This window comes from Lycorma delicatula, chromosome 1 (genome assembly GCF_047948215.1).
Source record: "Lycorma delicatula isolate Av1 chromosome 1, ASM4794821v1, whole genome shotgun sequence".
NCBI classification, from domain to species: domain Eukaryota; kingdom Metazoa; phylum Arthropoda; class Insecta; order Hemiptera; family Fulgoridae; genus Lycorma; species Lycorma delicatula.
The window spans coordinates 262,572,986-262,591,805 of NC_134455.1; the positions used below are offsets into that span (position 1 = coordinate 262,572,986).

At 31.1% G+C, this 18,820-nt stretch overlaps 1 protein-coding gene across 1 annotated transcript in view; it reads left to right on the forward strand.

The window, feature by feature from the left end:
- The window catches only part of Dhc93AB (Dynein heavy chain at 93AB), a 493,152-nt gene that overhangs the window by 104,687 nt on the left and 369,645 nt on the right, over positions 1–18,820 (forward strand). The window contains exons 15-19 of the mRNA XM_075354875.1: positions 2,153–2,348; positions 3,058–3,222; positions 4,414–4,636; positions 5,555–5,632; positions 18,543–18,731. Coding sequence (XP_075210990.1) covers positions 2,153–2,348; positions 3,058–3,222; positions 4,414–4,636; positions 5,555–5,632; positions 18,543–18,731 — 851 coding nt within the window. The remainder of the gene's footprint in view (positions 1–2,152; positions 2,349–3,057; positions 3,223–4,413; positions 4,637–5,554; positions 5,633–18,542; positions 18,732–18,820) is intronic.

Consider the following 18,820-nt stretch of genomic DNA (forward strand, 5'->3'; position numbering starts at 1 on the left):
TTCATTTGGATAACATCTGGTTTTTGTTTTGCTGAAGAAATGATAAGTGTTTCATTAGAGCAAAGAATTGTGAAATTTCATATGAAACTTGGAAAAACCGCTACTGAAACTTATCTCTTATGAAAAAAAGTATATGGCAATGAATGTTTATCACATGCATTGGTTTAAGTGTTTTCAAGATGGCCAAGAAAACATTGAAGATGATGTTCACCCGGGTCGCTCTTCCATGTCTAGAACGAATAAAAATATTGAAAAAATTGGTAATCTGAACTGATCTGACCATCAGTTAACTATTTGTGCAATTGCTGAAACTGTAGGAATTGACAAAGAATACGTAAGGTAAATTTTACATAACATTTAGAACATCAAAAAGTGGGCATGAAAATGGTGCCTAAAATTTTCACAATTGAACAAAAGGAAGCTTGTTCTGACACTTTGAATGTGACTGAAAATGAAACAAACTTCTTGGAAAGAGTGATAACATGTGATGAATTTTGGTTTTTCACTTATGATCCAGAACCTAAGCATCAATCTATGCATTGGAAGGTTGAGCGAATCAAAATTCAAAGCGAGGATGGTTGTTTTTTCGATATTCATGAGATTGTATACCTTCACTGGTTTCCCGAAGGTCAAACTATTAATCAACATTACTACCTTGAGGTCCTTGCTCAACTTTGTGAAAAAATAAGAAAAAACGACCTCAATTGTGGAAGAATAAGTCATGGATTCTTCATCAGGACAATGTACCGGCTCACACTTGCATTGTCTGTCAAGAAGTTTCTAGTCAGGTATAATAACCCAATGTTAGACCATCTGCCTTATTCGCCTGACCTGGCACCATGTGACTTTTATCTGTTCCCCAAGGACTTCCAGCACTGTTTCAAATAATGGAAAATTTGCATGGATCATTATAGGGATAGAGGAGGGTTGTGTATTGAAGGGGATAATAACTAAATATATATAAATTTAAAATAAAATATTTTAAAGTATTAGTGTCCATATTTAATAGCCACCTCTTTGTGTGTGTGTGTAAAAACACCTGGTTGTGTTGTAAAGTCCAACACTTAATTAAATTATATATGCAAGTGTTTTCACTTTCCTAATAAAGATGAGACTTAATCAATTTATAATATTAGTCTCTACTAATTGTAGCTCTACTAAAATTATTCATATTCAAATTTTACTTGGTGGTGGTGCTATTTACATATGCACGCATGCACACAGGTGTTTCATTTTAATCCCACCAGATGATTTTCTTGTAAACTATGCAAAATACAAAAAAATGACCAAGCAAAAGTTACTCAGACTGGAGGGAGATACCTCATGGTGGCCTTGGATTTGGCTGTTATTTCAAGGTTAAATGATTTTTTCAAATGAAATGACCAATTTTTGACCCCACCAATGAAAAAAGCAGAAAATTTTACATTGGAATATCTCTGATCACACGTATGACAACTGGAACTGTTTTGAAGGTCATGCAGTGTTATACGAATATATAGTTGTAAGGATTAACATTTTTTAAGGTCATACAATTTAATATTCATATTCCAGGCCATTTTTCTCACAAACTATGGAAAAGAGCATAAAAATGACTTTACAGAAGTCATGTGAATATGAGTGGGCATCCAACAGTGATCTTGAACTCCCTTTTGGAGGTCAATCCAAGGTCATTGAGGTTTTTCAAATGGAATTACCTTTTCTGATGCACCAATGGAAAGAGTGAAAAATGTCACATCTACATACTTGAATTTAGTCAGCTTTATGACCTTCAAAAAAAAAGTTGCAAGTTCATATGTGTGACCACATACTTCAATGTAAAATTTTTCTTCTTTTCATTGGTGGGATCAAAAATTGATCCTTCCATTAGAAAAAATCGTGCTAACTTTGAAATAACACTGTAGGTCAAATTCAAGGTTACCACAAGGTGTCCACCTCCACTCCGAGTAACTTCTGTTTAGGTCATTTTTTTTTATTGTGTGTAGTTTATGAGAAAATCACCAGGGGAAGATTAAAATGAAATACCTGGTGTTTTGTGTTTGTGTATGTTTGTGTATATATATATATATATATAAATATATATATATATGTTTGTATGTATATACATGTACATACATACTTAATGTGATGAATGATTTTAAACAAATTATTACAGAACTTTGGGGATTCATTGAAAGGTTGCACAGTCTTGTCGACAAGCTTCAAAAGGGTCTTCGTAAAACTCAAGAGAATGTTAATCGAATGCGTGCCATTATGAGATCTTGGATTAAAAGTCCATTGTTTGAACGATGTGATGGAAGGAGGGATACCCTCCTATCAATTGATGATAGAAGTGAAAGAATAACTAAACGGTAAGATTTTTTTTTTTTTGAAGCAATTAACTGTACATTACTACATTGAAAATTTGTCTTTTTTCTTTTACACCAGTTATTTCAAAGAATATGTAAACAAAATTTTATTTTTGTCATGAGTCAGCTGGCTCATGAATTTGCAATTAAAAATAAGCATAATGTAGCTTAACTCAGAGTTTTATTTATTTTAGAGTTAATTATGTTTCTCAGATTATGTTTTGACATTTGATTTGTTAATTAGAGGATTAGAGGTAGAGATGGGACTGAAATAAGCATGTCAGTTTATTATTTATTTTGCAGTTTTAAATTTATTTATTACTTGGTTATTTAAACATTAAAAACAAAAATAGGAATGAGAGATGCTATGTTGCAGTCTAAATTCTTATATTCAGCTGTAATGTTAAATAATTTTTAAACCATTTTCTGCAAAAAAATTCCAGAAAACTGTAATTTGGAGTAGTTGCTAAGATAAATGTAATTGTCATCCTCAAAATTCTTCCCTTGTTGAATATCTGAGTGCTATATTAATACTTTACATTTCAAAAATCTGAGAACTTGATGACATTTTACATGACTTCCTTTAGCATCTTTTAATATTATATCATAACAGTCAAAAATTAAGATTTTTTTTTTTTTTTTTTTTTTACTATTATTTAGATTTTTTAAGTATTGTGTTTTGCTTAACTGTATTATTCATTTCTGTATTCAGATATAATGAAATTAGAGATGCAGGCGTAGAAATTCATAATCTCCTTGAAGAGAATCAAAGGTTGTTCAATATGAAGGATAATGATTGTTCTCCATGCTGGACTGATTACATCACCTACATTGATGGAATTATTTCAGATGGGTTATTTCGTACTGTTGGCTGTAGGTCAGTGATATTTGGCTATAAAACCAACTATATTTGAGCTAGGAATTATTGTAGTATTGTATGTGTTTGTTTATTAACATTTACGGAAGAATTCCGGCAAGTATTATATTATTTGCTGGCTTCTTTTTAGAAATTTATATATAGTTATAAATGGGAAAGCCTGTATATTACTATTGTGCCGATAATTGGAAGTTGAAATTTGATATAGTTATTCTTGGTAAAAACTTGGATTTTTCTAAAAAAAGTAAGTAACTTTTCTCCTAATTACCTGTAAGGGTTTAATTTAAGTAGGAGTTGAAAATCGATGTTGAATCCAGAAAAACTTAAAACTTGAAATATAGCAGGCACAATTATCCGTTAGCTAGCTAATGATAGCTGAGTAAACTACCATTATAAAGGTATTTTTTATACTCACCTTTAAATATTATAAAAAAGAGTGCAAGCAACCTAAGGCGGAGCCATAACTGACTTACTCATCACTAGTAATCTCCTTTCCCAGATAGTTAAAAAACTAAAATTTGTAATAGTTATGCTCAGGAAGGTATCTTGGAAATTAAGGAAAAAATAATAATGAGTTAAATTAAAAAGGTTTGAAATGAGATTTCTAAACCAAAAGAGTTGAAACTTTAAATTTGGCATGGATCCATTAGGTAATAAGCTATATAAGATTAAGATTAAATGTGGATATTTTAGCTCCAGTGTAAATTTTGATTAAAAAGTGATGAAAGCTAGAATCTGAAAGTCAAACAATATTTGTAAAAAATAGTTTCCCTTTTAATGAGCCTTAAAAGGAATGTATGTTAATCAAATTCTTAAGAGGACTACTATTGATACCATAATAAAGAATCTATTAATTTTGTCTTTTAGGGAGAACTCAATTTATTAAGGATTGAGTCTCTGAAAAAAATAAGTTCAATTGTTCTGTAAGTACCCAGATTGAGTTTATTACTTAGTAAGTAATAAAAAGATGAGTTTTTAAGGACATCATTGTTGCAGAAAGAGTAGGTATTGCAATTTAATTTGTGTAATGTAATTTAAAATTTAAGTATTTTGGAAATTGTTTAATTCTGTTTGGTAATTAATCTTTATTTTAAGAAGGAGTATGTATATGCATTGTGTTCTGGATGGATATTCTTATATGAACTATGTGTCATGACTATGTTGCCATTGATAATAATGAATATGTTACAGCCTTGGTTATATAGCTGAGCATATGGACCCTATTAATGGTCTAGCACCGTTGTTTGAGGCACACTTAGAATTAAGGGACCCTGACCTAGTATTTGTACCATCATTGGATCTTGACAGTTCAGAAGGTTTCTGTTATCTTATTCAAGAACTTATTGATGATATTATCAAGATGGCTGGTCTGATGGATCGAATAAATAAATCTTCCGAATATCCAGATTATTCAGTAAGTATTTAGTCATTAAAAAATCGATTATAGATGTTGTTAAAAAATTTAATTGAATCATAACTATTTGTGTGTTTATTTTTTTATTAATAAACTAGTCTGCATGTAATGTTCAAACTAAAATTTTTATCAATCCTCAAAACTAAAAAACGTTGGCAAAATGCTGCAACTGTTATAGTAGCTTGCTACATTTCAGAGCTAAAAAAAAAAAAAGTGGATGTATGCTTTTGTTGCTATAAGTGATGTATTTTTACTTTTTTCAGACTAAAACTACTTTTATTACCCAGATGTGTTTATAAATTATGTATTTTTCAGATTTTTTACATATACCACTGCTATATATACCTATAAATAGATAGAGGCCATTTCTTCCAGTGCAAGTATAAGTCTTTACTTATAAGACAAGTAAAGACGTATTCTTTTTATATCAAACCTTAGATATTTACATATTTGTTGAGAGATAAGACAGTTAGTCTGTCCTCGTTAATTGTCACTTTCTTTCACTACAGGATAATATATCCCCTGACTATAGGATAATCACCCCTGACTACAGGACTATAGGATAATGTATCCTCTGAAAGAATCCAATCCCAGTTAAAAAGCAGTACATCAGATCTGTATGTTCAAATAGTATAAGCAACAAATAGCAGTTTTTCCATTCAACTTTTTTTTAGGCAACAGATTGCAGTACCTTTCATTAGATTCACTTTGGCAGTATTTTCTTTTCATGACCAAATACGAAGCAACTCTTTTTCATCTGCCATTAAACTAATGTTAGTTAAATGTATTCATAATATATCTGATTTTTAAAAAAATAATTATTGAATTTAATCACAGAATAAAACTTTATATAGCAAAATTTATTGTAAAAAATAAATTAAATAAATCCTGATGTAACAATTAAAATCCTGATTTCAGTGTAACATCCAAGACCATGAAGATATTAAGGATATGAGAAAAGATATTATAGAAGGAGTTGAAAAATCTTTAAATGAGGTAATTATTACTGATAAGTAAGTTTTAAGGATTAAAAATTGTTTTAAATGTTTAAAATAACAGTCCATTCTTGTATATGGGGATGATGTAACACAGTGTTTCTCAACCTGTAAGGTGTGCCCCCTAGGGAGAGACATGATAACACTAAATGGGGAGCGCAAGCATATAAAAAAAAAATATTATTAAAAAGATTTATTAATTTACTTACAGGAAAGCAAAACAAAGTTCTTTCTGACATAATAAAATACACATTTACATTGATATAATACACTTATAAATAGGATTGTTTCAGTACTGAACAATGTATTTAATAATTAACTTATAAATACTAAATTAAAAACAAGTTTAATAATTTGTAATGACTCTCTTGGACCTCTCTTGCAAAGTTTTTCAAAGGAATAGTATATGAAATGCTCTTGTTTTCAATGCAGAAAACTCTTCATCCGCTCCTGCCCAAAATTCAAAGAGTGATTTATTAAACTGTGTTTTGATTTTGCCACTTGCCATGAAATCTATGAAGATTTCTCCGGCAGTTGAGAGTCCTTTGAGAATATTTTGAAATGGATCCCTAACCCACTTATAACTTGCTACCAAATTTTTGTCAGCAAGAAAATACTTTCTAAAATTCTTTGCCGGCATGGCTAAATGATTTTCAATTGTTACAAAAACAACTTTCACTTGTTGTTCTTCAGACTTGTAAGTTTTAACACATTCATCCACAGTTGCAGATATTTCTAGGTTTTTTTAACTTTCTGCTCCATAATTCCAATTTTCTACAAAAAGTATTAACTTATCACTCATATCCAACATATGAGGTCTGCAAATAAAGTAATGAGACTAGTTTTTTTTTTGGCAGTCAAACTGGCAACACTGTAAAGTTACTAGTAAACATGTGGTTATATTTAATTTACTAAAATAATAGTTGCAAACACCCTACAAACGTGATGTTACTGTCTTATTGATATACAAATTAATTTTATTCTTGACGACCAACTGTTATGAACATAACAGTTTAATTTAAAAACTATTATTGATTTGAATTTAAATTAACATCTTTTAGAAAATTCCTGAAGATGGTGTAGCAGCTCTGAAAATACTAGGATTTACACTTTTTAAATTGTTGGTAAGTGGAAATTTAATTTATACAATATGGTTATATGAACAGTTGATTTATATTAGGTATTAATATTTTTAGTCTACTGTTGCCAGGTGAGACGTAAACAAACGTTTTGTGAAATAAGTTTTTATTGTGGGTTACAAAAATGAGAGATACTAATTATGAACAACGTTGTGCAATCGAGTTTTGTGTTAAACTAGGTGAGAATGTTACTGAAATTTTTCAAAAATTGAAAAGGGTAAACAGAGATGATGCTCTGTCATGAGCCCAAGTTTTTAGGTGGTTTAAAGCATTTTCAGATGGCCAGGAATCAGTTGCGGACAATCCACACTCTGGAACACCATTAACGTCAAAAAGGGACGACAATGTTGGGTGAATCAGAGACGTACTTGATACAGTATGACCGGCGATTACCTGTCAGAAAGATTGCAGAACGATTGAATTGAAACATACCACAGTCAATCAAATTTTAACAAATGAATTTGACATGAAAAAAGTTCGTGCAAAATTGGTCCCAAAAAAACCTCTCTATTAAACAGAAAAACAACAGGGTGTAAGTGTGCCTTGATCTTCTAGGGTGAACTGAAACTGATCCTGATTTTCTAAAAAAATATTATTAATCTTGGATATTTGACTAATACCCAAAAACAAAATCGACAGAGCAAAGAGTGGCACACTTCAAACTCACCACATCCCAAAAAAGCAAAAATGAGCAAATCAAAAAATAAAATCTTGCTAATTTGTTTCTTTGATAGTAATGGCATTGTCCATTAGGAGTTTTTGCCTACAGGACAGACTGTAAATCAATATGTTTACCAGGAAATTCTTGAAAGACTGCGGAAAAGAGTTGTTTGTGTGAGACCAGCCATCAAAGACAACTGTGTGTTGCATCATGACAATGCACCCTGTCACATTGCACTCTCAATTACTGAGTTTTTGGTAAAAAAAATTTCTGTAGTTCCTCAACAGGTGGTTGAGGAACTACCAAAAAGTCGCAGAGACTCAAGTCAGGTGAATAAATTTTAATTTTAATTTTAATTTTATTTTTTTTCTGACTCAAGTCAGGTGTATTCACCTGACTTGAGTCTCTGCGACTTTTTCCTGTTCCCGACTAAAAAAATATCTCAAAGAACACCATTTTGGAATAGTAGAAACTATAAAAAAAAAATATATAACCGACCTTCTGAAATATATTCCAGTTTCTGAGTTCCAACACTGCTATGAAGAGTGGGAAAACCGTTTGAAGCATTGTGTGGCTTCTAAAGGGAATTATTTCAAAGGCTAGTCCATGTATTGAATTGTAAATAAAAACTTTTTGTGAACAGTCTCATTATTTTATTTACAGACCTCATATATGTATTTGCTTTCTGGAGTTGAAGATTCAAGGTATTTAATTTCTTGAATATGTCTACCAAGTAGCTCAATTCCATCACAAATAAACCATCTCAAAACTTTCGGATTCCCGTCGGTTTTCCTCTTTTAGAAAAATTGCGTTTTCATCTCTTAATTCATAAACACATTGCAAAAATTTCCCATGTGATAACCATCTTGCCTCGCAGTAAAATAATAATGCTGAATGTACTGCACCCATGTCTTTAAGGTTCTTGATTTTAGGAGGTCTCATTTTTATATAATTTATTACGGTTACAACCGTTGTTAGCACAATATTCAGACCAGGACTCTTTTCTTTGGAAGCCAGAACTTCTCTGTGGATCATGCAGTGTGGCCAGACACACTGTGGATATTTTTGTTTCACAAGTGCTTGTATACTTTGAAATCTTTCAGACATTGAATGAGCTCGATGCATTCCAATGCAATTTTTCCACTACATTTGCCTCGTTTATAAAATCCTTGAAATAGCAAATACTGTAAGTGCTATTGCTTTGAGTTATATTGGTTTGCAGAAAAGTAGTTCTTCTACTGCTGATATACCATTACAAAATCAAACATAGGCAATGAAATGAACATCTGTGTTGCTATCTGTTGCCTCATCAAGCTGAATTGAAAACGCAACTTCCCGAAAAGCTGATACTGTACATCTTCAGCTATATCACCAAGTCGATGGGCAACAGTATCATTTGATAGAGGTATTGACTGCAGTTGTTTGGGAAAATTATCTCCAAACATACTTTCTGCAATATCAATACAGCTGGCAAAATAAGCTCTTCACCAACAGTGTGAGGCTTTTGACATCTGGCTATTTATACGAAACTTTGTAAGAGGCAAATAAAACTTTTTCATTCACAGACAAAGTTTCTTTGAAAAATGTTGTTTGCTTTTCATGTGATCATAATTTTAATTTGAAGAATTCTCTGGGTTTGTTAACATATTCACTGTGAAGCGTTTCCAAATGTTGTTTAAGTTAATTAGGTTTCATGCTTTCCATTGTGAAAATTTTTGAGCAAATAACACACAGAAGCCTTTCTTCTTCATTTACTTTAGTACTGGTAAAGCCAAAATTTAAGAATTCTTGATATTTTTTTGATTTTTATTTTCGGAAACACATTCGCCTGTTTAATTGATGCTTCACTGTCGTCTAATGCTTACTTATGCCTACTTAAAAATTTATTCATGATTCTGTTTAAATCTATTCCTGTGAATTGCAATTAATACGCAAATTACAACATGATAGATTCGATAGCAATTCGGCTCAATTGAGACTGGCTGGAATTGAATGAAGTACAGCATTTATACACATTTGCGCAGATGGCCACACAGATGTTCCAGAATGTTAGAGAAAAATCTGAACTTCTTGTGAAGCCGCAAGAATGACTGATATGGTGGACGTAAGACAGAGAGCAATAGAGAGGTATTGATTCTGGTTTTGTCAATGTAATGGATGGGTGTTGCCAAATGTCAATAAATTTATTTATTCCTGGTAATTTGTAAAGTTTGTAATTAAGGTTGTAGTGTAGCTTTAGCGTCATAATGCTCAAAATATATTGTTATTTTATGAGGGGGCGATGAAAATTATGATTGAAAATTGGGTTGCAAATACTGAAAGGTTGAGAAATGCTGATGTAACGTAATAGTGTGAGGTGCAATTCATTTATTTTTGTTTAACAGACTCAAGCACATTTACAATATTATTTTCAACCATATTCTGCAGAATTATTTAGGGCACATTTTACTTTGTTGTAAAATCATTAAATGGTTCAGTGATTTTATTAAAGTTCATGTAATTGTTTAAAATATAAGATAATACACAAATAAATCGCAATTCAGAATACATTAATGAAATTATTTGAGCACATATTTATCTACATGTTAAATACAATTCAGAAAAATTAGGATTTTTTAAAAAATTTATATTATTTTAAATTTTTAAGTAATAGTGTTTCCCTAAAAGAAATTGTTTTAATTGTATTATAAATGAATTAATGACAAGATTTTTTAAATAATTTTATTATGCTTTCATTATCATTTTTAATAAATAACCAAAGGCTCTTTCTTGTAAGGCAAAGAATTTTGAATATGAATTCTCTTTTGTGGTTTTATGGAAATGGATAATATTATTTTTAAGATTAAGTGACTTATTTCCAGCATGGGTTGTACATTCATATTAAAACACAAGGGTAAGTTAAAACATTTATGTATATTTCAACCAGTTTTTTCCAGCTTTGCTGCGAAACCTAGATGGGTGTGTGTGTGTGTAGGCAGATGCAATCACTGATACCGGCTTGCCAGGTCTGCATCTACGTTATTGTACCAATAAACATGTCGTCCTGAACAGACTCAGATTAACCACTCCTGTGATGTGTGGTTAATTGAAACCCAATCACCAAAGAACACTGGTATCCACTGTCTATTATTCAAATTCATATAAAAGCAATGCCTTTACAAGGACTCGAACCTTAGAACTCTTGACTTTGAAACTCAGTTGATTTTGCAATGACAAGTGTAAGAACTAGACTAACCCTTTAACCCGGCAAGTTAATATATTTAATTTTATAATTTTAGATCTACAAGAATCATACTTATGAATCTGCCAGATAATGATCTGACAGCCTGTTTTTGTATCCTAAAAACTTGTTCTGAATTATTGAGGGTGCTCTAACAGATAAGATTGTACTTTCTACAGGAATATATGTATGAAAGGATAATAAATATTTACGAGCTTAATATTTTACAAAGGCTCTTCAGAGCAAAATAGTATGATTTGATTTGTTGCAAAAGAAATCAATTTAATCATCCCAAGAGAACTTGTCATCTAATAAAAACCCAGGAATTTTTTTTTTAGCAGCATTAGAAACACCATTGTTATCATTAATGGTAATTTATCCATGTGATTAGCAGTTTTATGTCTACCTGAGAAGCACTATGCGCTGGTTCTTATAAAATACTTTCAATACCCACTCAATGGTTTACTCTTTTTATTTAAAATACAAGTTTTAATTTTGTAGCAATGGGAATGCATATATATAATATATACTTATATATATATATTTTTAAATCAGTTCTTTTAAGAATCATACTCCTCTGTACTATATACAAATGTATTTGTTTTATTAGATCAACCAAAGTACAAAATAAATAAAGTAGGAAGACTTACCTTACTCCACTATATACGCTGGAGCACTTCCGCGATTTACTCGCATCATCAGCTGTGCATTATTTAGTCATCTTAAATTACATTATAAACTTTGTAAAATATAATAACATATCATGCATTCATTTATTTTATTTTAAAATTTAAAAACTTTAATCTTTTTATTTTATTTTAAATGTTTATTCAGTTAAATTAAAAATTAAAACAGAATTTAAAAATTAATTAAAATTAACATAAAAAATTAAATTGTAAAAATTTTTACTTATGTGAAAATATGATGTCAAGGCATAAAATCAAATTAAAATTAAAAACAAATAAAAATAATTTTAAGTAAAACAATTATGCATGTTGTCCATTTAACTGACCTTACTTTACTATTTTTATATTCATTTTGATTTTTAATTTTAATTTGATTTTTGCCTTGTCATATTTTTACATAAGTAAAAAGTTTTACAATTTAATTTTAATTTAATTGTTAATGCTAATTTTAATTAATTTTTCATATTTTTAAATTTTGTTTTAATTTTTAATTGAACTGAATAAAAGTTTAAAATAAAAAATAAAAAGATTAAAGGTTTTAAATTTTAAATAAAATAAATAAATGCATATGTTATTATATTTTACGAAGTTTGTAATTAATTTGAGATAAATATATGAATATGTAATGCAGCTGATGATGTGAGTAAATCGTGAAAGCGCTGCTGCATATATGTAGTGGAGTAAGGTAAGTCATCCTACTTTATTTATTGTTTATTTGGATTGATCTAATAAAATAAATATATATATATACATATATATACACATCGAATGATTCCAAATTGCATGGCAATCTCTTAGAAGATGATTCTATAGTAAAAAATAAGGAAAAGGTCATATAACACTTCATTAGAGAGTTTCGGCTCTTAAAACATTTTACCTGCTTTCTGCTCCCTCTAAACTGTACTAAAGTTCATAGGGTACAAATGGAGGTGTAAATTTGTTGCTTTCCTATGGTTTTTGATCTAAGAAATTGAATAAAACTGCTCCCAGACCTCTACCTCACTTTGGTTTTAAGAAAAATCCAGGAAAAATATGAAAAAGTTTTGTTGGAAAATACACCTTTTTAGGTTTGGGGTAAAATAACTTCATTAATTTACCAATAACAAATAAAAATTTATAGTTATTTTTGTAAAGAATTTATTAAGAGTTCATTAGAAAAAACTTGCTCACGATTTGTTTTCTGACCTCTGTTTATATGAACTTTTTTCTTATTTTATTCGCCATAGAATCATCTTCTGAGAGATTGCCATGCAATTTGGAACTGCCTAATTTATTTATATTAGGCAATTATTTATTTATATATATATATACATATATATAATTTTTTTAAGTATATGTGTGCATGTGTGCACTTGTGTACTTGTCATGAAAAATGAAGTCAGTCATTCATATATGTAAAAAAAAGAGAAACAATTTTATATCATTGATATTAACTGATGAATTAACTTACTTTTTAGAAAAGAAAATTCACTATTTTTTAACTTTTTCATATTGAAGACATGCAGCTAACATATAGAATGTGATTTTGTCACTATTAAAAATACTAATACATTTTATTGTTTACCTTGTGTGTACATTTCAATTTATTGAACTAGTGAACAATAAGCATCAGTATACGTGAAATTTTTTGTAAGATTTATTGCTGTCAGTTTAAAACATATGGTTTAATATATATGAAGTTGAATAAATATTCCTTATTCTTTCTTAAAATATTCTACAACATATTATATATTTTATTAACATATTTTTAATGTACCATGTATACAAAAAAGAATATCGGGGTTTTAATTTGATACATTATCTCTTGGATGAAATTTACAGTGCTGATTTAAGACTAAAATCAAAGAGCAAAAGGACAATTTTAGTTGCGTGCATAGACATAGATTGATTCTCTATCTATGCAAAATGTGAATCTGTAGTTACTTCAGTGTGTATTACATAGAAATTTTAATTGTGATTCATCTAGTGACAATAACATTTGTCGATGGTGTAATCAGTTTATAATGACTGGATGTCTGTTTAAAGGGAGGATTATGGGATGACCAAGAGTGTCTGAAGATAATGTTGAATGTGTCAGGGAATCTTTCCTGCAAGTCCTTTAAAATCTATTAGGAAGGGCAGCCATGAACTACCAATTTCGAAGATGTCAGTGAGGATTGTTTTAAGAAAACACTTAGAAATGTATCTATACCATTTACAGTTGTTACAGGTTTTGAAGCCTTCACAATTGAAATATTGCAGCAGAATGTGACAACTTTGTTCATCATATTGTGTTAAGTGATGAGTCAAAATTTTATCTTTGTGAAAAAGTTAATGCACTCAATGTCTATATCTTGGGATCAGAAAATCTCTATAAACTCTTACAATGTGAAAGTCCCTCCATGGAATTAAATGTTTTCTGTGGAATAGCCTAGCAGCCAATTTTACGAGCTAACCTTTTTCGCTGAAGCAAGTGTAACACGAGTTGCATATTTGTATGTGCTGCCTATATACTTTCCTATCTGCTCTGCTATATCTTTCCCAACTGCAAGATGGTCAGAGAATTTTACTTGATAAAATTGTGCCCCATTTTCATTGGCATAACTGTGTTCGAATCAGTTGAATAATGACGTTTTTCCCAACCGCTAGATTGGTCGGCATGGACCCAATGACAGAGCTTGCTTGCAGTGGCCTCCAAGGTCATCTGATTTGACCCCAAATGATTTTTTCTTTTGATATTTTTATAAGGATTTTGTTTATGTTCCTCAGCTACTTACTGTTCTGCCCAATTCAAAGTTTAGAGTTGTAAAATAGGTTTAAAACTCTGATGTTATATTTTATGCACTCTATATTCTACAACTTATCTACATCACAAGTTTTGAAAGTGTTTCCATGTTAAAAAATACTTATAATAAGATTCATATAGTTTGATTTTATTTTTGATAAATAAAACTGCTCCCTCTATGAATCATAAAACCTTGTCGTTGGTGTGTGGGCTTGAGTGCTCAGTGAAACAGAGTAGCTGGACTGAAGGTGCAACCATATCAGAGCGGTATCTGTTGAGAGCCAGACTAAGGAATGATTCCTGAAAGAGGGCAGCAGCCCTTTCAGTAGTTGTTAAGGGCGTACGTTAGGATGACTTAAACGGCCATATCAACATCACTCAGCCCTCAGAGTACTGCGCAGCTGAAACAATGAAAAACTACATCTGCTTTTTTTTCCAAGAAAATGTAGCTTTCTGCATTTTCATATAGCAATGATGGAGGCGCCTTCCTTGGTAAAATATTCCGGAGGTAAACTAGTCCCCCGTTCGGATCTCCGGCTGGGGACTACTATGGAAGGGGTTACCAGAAAATTAAAAAATAACATTCTACAAGTCAGAGTGTGGAATGTTAGAAGTTTAAAAAAGGTTGGTAGGTTAGAAAATTTAAAGTGGGAAATGGATAGGATAAATGTACATGTAATAGGAATTAGTGAGGTTCGGTGGGAAGAGGAAAAAGCGTTTTGGTCAGGTCATTTTAGAATAATTAACTCGGCTTCAAATAATGGGCAGGCAGGAGTAGGTTTCGTAATGAACAAGAAGATAGGGAAGAGAGTAGAGTATTTCAAAATGCATAGCGATAGAATCATTGTAATAACGATAAAATCAAAACTTAAACCGACAACAATTGTTAACGTCTATATGCCTACAAGCGCCCATGAGGATGATGATGAGCTAGAGGGTGTATACAAAGAAATTTATGAAGCAATTAAACATATAAAAGGAGATGAAAATTTAATAATAGTTAGAGATTGGAATGCAGGCATTGGAAAAGGGAAGGAAGGAAATATAGTGGGTAAATACGGGCTGAGCAAAAGGAATGAAAGAGGGGACCGACTTATAGTTTTGCACAAAGTATAATTTAGTAATTGCCAACACCCAGTTTAAAATCATAATAGAGGAATCTACACTTGGAAAAAGCCAGGCAATATTGCAAGGTATCAGATATATTATATCATGGTTAAGCAAAGATTTAGAAATCAACTCGTTGACTGCAAAACTTACCATGGAGCAGACATTGATAATGACCATAATTTAATGATAATGAAATGTAGATTAGGGTTTAAAAACCTGAAAAAAAGGTGTCAGATGAATCAGTGGAATTTAGAGAAATTGGCTTGAGGAAGAGGAGGTAAAGAAAATTTTTGAGGAGGACATCGCAAGAGGTCTGAGTAAAAAAGATAAGGTAGAAAATATAGAAGAAGAATGGGAGAATGTTAAAAAGAAAATTCTTAAATCAGCAGAAGTGAACTTAGGCGGAACAAAGAGAAGTGGTAGAAACCCTTGGGTTTCAGACGATATATTGCAGCTGATGGATGAACGTAGAAAATATAAGAATGCTAGTGATGAAGAAATTAAAGGAACTATCGACAATTAAGAAATACTATTAACAGGAAGTGCAAACTAGCGAAAGAAGAGTGGATTAAAGAAAAGAGTTCAGAAGTGGAGAGTGAAATGAACATTGGTAAAATAGACGGAGCATACAGGAAAGTTAAGGAAAACTTTGTGGTACATAAATTAAAAACCAATAATGTGTTAAACAAAGATGGTACACCAATTTATAATACGAAAGGTAAAGTCAATATGGGTGGAATATATTGAAGAGTTACACGGAGGAAATGAATTAGAAAATGGTGTTATAGAGGAAGAAGAGGAAGTTGAAGATGATGAAATGGGAGAAACAGTAATGAGATCTGAATTTAAGAGAACATTAAAAGATTTGAATGGCAGAAAGACTCCTGGAATAGACGGAATACCTGTAGAATTACTGCGCAGTGCAGGTGAGGAGGCGATTGATAGATTATACAAACTGGTGTTTAATATTTATGAAAAAGGGTAAGTTCCGTCAGACTTCAAAAAGAGTGTTACAGTCATAATACCAAAGAAAGCAGGAGCAGATAAATGTGAAGAATACAGAACAATTAGCTTAACTAGCCATGCATCAAAAATCTTAACTAGAATTCTGTAGAGAAGAATTGAGAGGAGAGTGGAAGAAGTGTTAGGAGAAGACCAATTTGGTTTCAGGAAAAATATAGGGACAAGGGAAACAAATTTAGCACTCAGATTAATAGTAGAAGGAAGATTAAAGAAAAACAAACCAACATACTTGGCATTTGTAGACCTAGAAAAGGCATTCGATAACGTAGACTGGAATAGAATGTTCAGCATTTTAAAAAAATTAGGGTTCAAATACAGAGATAAAAGAACAATTGCTAACATTTACAGGAACCAAACAGCAACAGTAATAATTTAAGAGCATAAGAAAGAAGCTGTAATAAGAAAGGGAGTTCGACAAGGATGTTCCCTATCCCCGTTACTTTTTAATCTTTACATGAAACTAGCAGTTAATGATATTAAACAACAATTTAGATTCAGAGTAACAGTATAAGGTGAAAAGATAAAGATGCTATGATTTGCTGATGGTATAGTAATTCTAGCTGAGTAAATGGATTTAGAAGAAACAATGAATAGCATGGATGAAGTCCTACGCAAGAACTACCGCATGAAAATAATAAAGAACAAAACGAAAGTAATGAAGTGTAGTAGAAATAACAAAGATGGACCACTCACTGTATGTGAAAATAGGAGTAGAAAAGATTATGGAGGTAGAAGAATTTTGTTATTTGGGAAGTAGAATTACTAAATATGGACGAAGCAGGAGCGATATAAAATGTCTAATAGCATAGGTGAAACGAGCCTTCAGTCAGAAATATAATTTGTTTATGTCAAAAGTTAAATTAAATGTCAGGAAAAGATTTTTGAAAGTGTTTGTTTGGAGTGTTGCTTTTTATGGAAGTGAAACTTGGACGATTGGAGTATCTGAGAAGAAAAGATTAGAAGCTTTTGAAATGCGGTGCTACAGGAGAATGTTAAAAAGCAGATGGGTGGATAAAGTGACAAATGTGACATGTGTTGCGGCAAATAGATGAAGAAAGAAGCATTTGGAAAAATATAGCTAAAAGAAGAGGCAGACTTATAAACCACATTTTAAGACATCCTGGAATAGTCACTTTAATATTGGAGCGACAGGTAGAAGGAAAAAATTGTGTAGGCAGGCAACGTTTGGAATATGTACAACAAATTGTTAGGGATGTAGGATGTAGGGGATATACTGAAATGAAACGAATAGCACTAGATAGGGAATCTTGGAGAGCTGCATCAAACCAGTCAATTGACTGAAGACAAAAAAAATTAATAAAACTGAGTTTGTTAGTTAAATTTTTTTCCTGCGTATTAGTAATGAGAAAGAGTAAGATTTTACATTACCCAGCTTAACAGATTACTCAAATAATAAATGAAAAATCAAAATAAGTTTTATTTTCTAGATTTCATTTGCAGGATCACTTAGCTCTCTCTAAAAGAATATTATTCTGTCAGTGGCATAAAATATTGTTAATGAATGATGCTGTAAAATATAACTTTGTCTTGTTGAAGCAGTAATTATAGAGTAGTCTTGTTAAATTTGTGCTAATTTCCTCAAAGTTTGATCAACTTAAAATATATCAGATTAGACCTCTAATCTTGAAATTTTAGTGATGTCTCATTTATATATATATATATATGAGACACACTCACTTTACTTTATTATATATTATATATAATGTTTATAAGTATAGTGGTTAAACTCGTCATCCCAAAACCAACTGATTTTCAAAGCCAGGAGTAAAGGCAGTTGCTTTTTTATGGATTTGAATGATACTAGACTGTGAATTTTGATGTTCTTTGGTGATTGGGTTTCAATTAACCACACAGCTCAGGAGTGGTCCACCTGAGTCTGTTCAAGATTGCATGTTTACTGGCAAATTCACACCTACATTTGTAGCTGCAGGCCTGGAAAACCGGTATCAGTAGTTGCATTTACCTATATTCTCACACTCACATGCACATCATTAGCTGGAAAACTGGGTGGAGAAATATATATATATATATATATATATATATATATATATATTATGTATATGTAGTAATATATTATTACTTTACTATTAAATAATAATGTATATAAAACTATACAGAAATTAAATAATTGGTAGTGAAAATTCTGTCTCAACTTTTTCCTTGTGTCTGAGAGCTAATATAACATCAGAGATCAGCAAAGGGTTAAAACCATTCTCTCAAGACTAGTTTCTGAAGGTTGGTAACATAACATTGCTGTAACAAATTACAAACCATTAATTTTTTCTAGGCAAATGAGTTTTGTGGTGGCTTCGAAAATTATTCATATCTATGGCTGGATGACAGAGATTTATATATGGAACAGTTCCTGACTTATGGACGTCAACTAACAATTGAAGAACTTGAAGCTATGGCTATGGGTGAAGTGATAGAGCCTCCAAAACCTATGTCTCCTAGTATGGCAAACTTTAAAGAACAGGTATTCAATTTCATTGAAACAAACATAAAAAATCCAACTGGCCCTAAAACTACCTATCCTTCCCCCAGTAGGGATGCTGCTAACCCTCT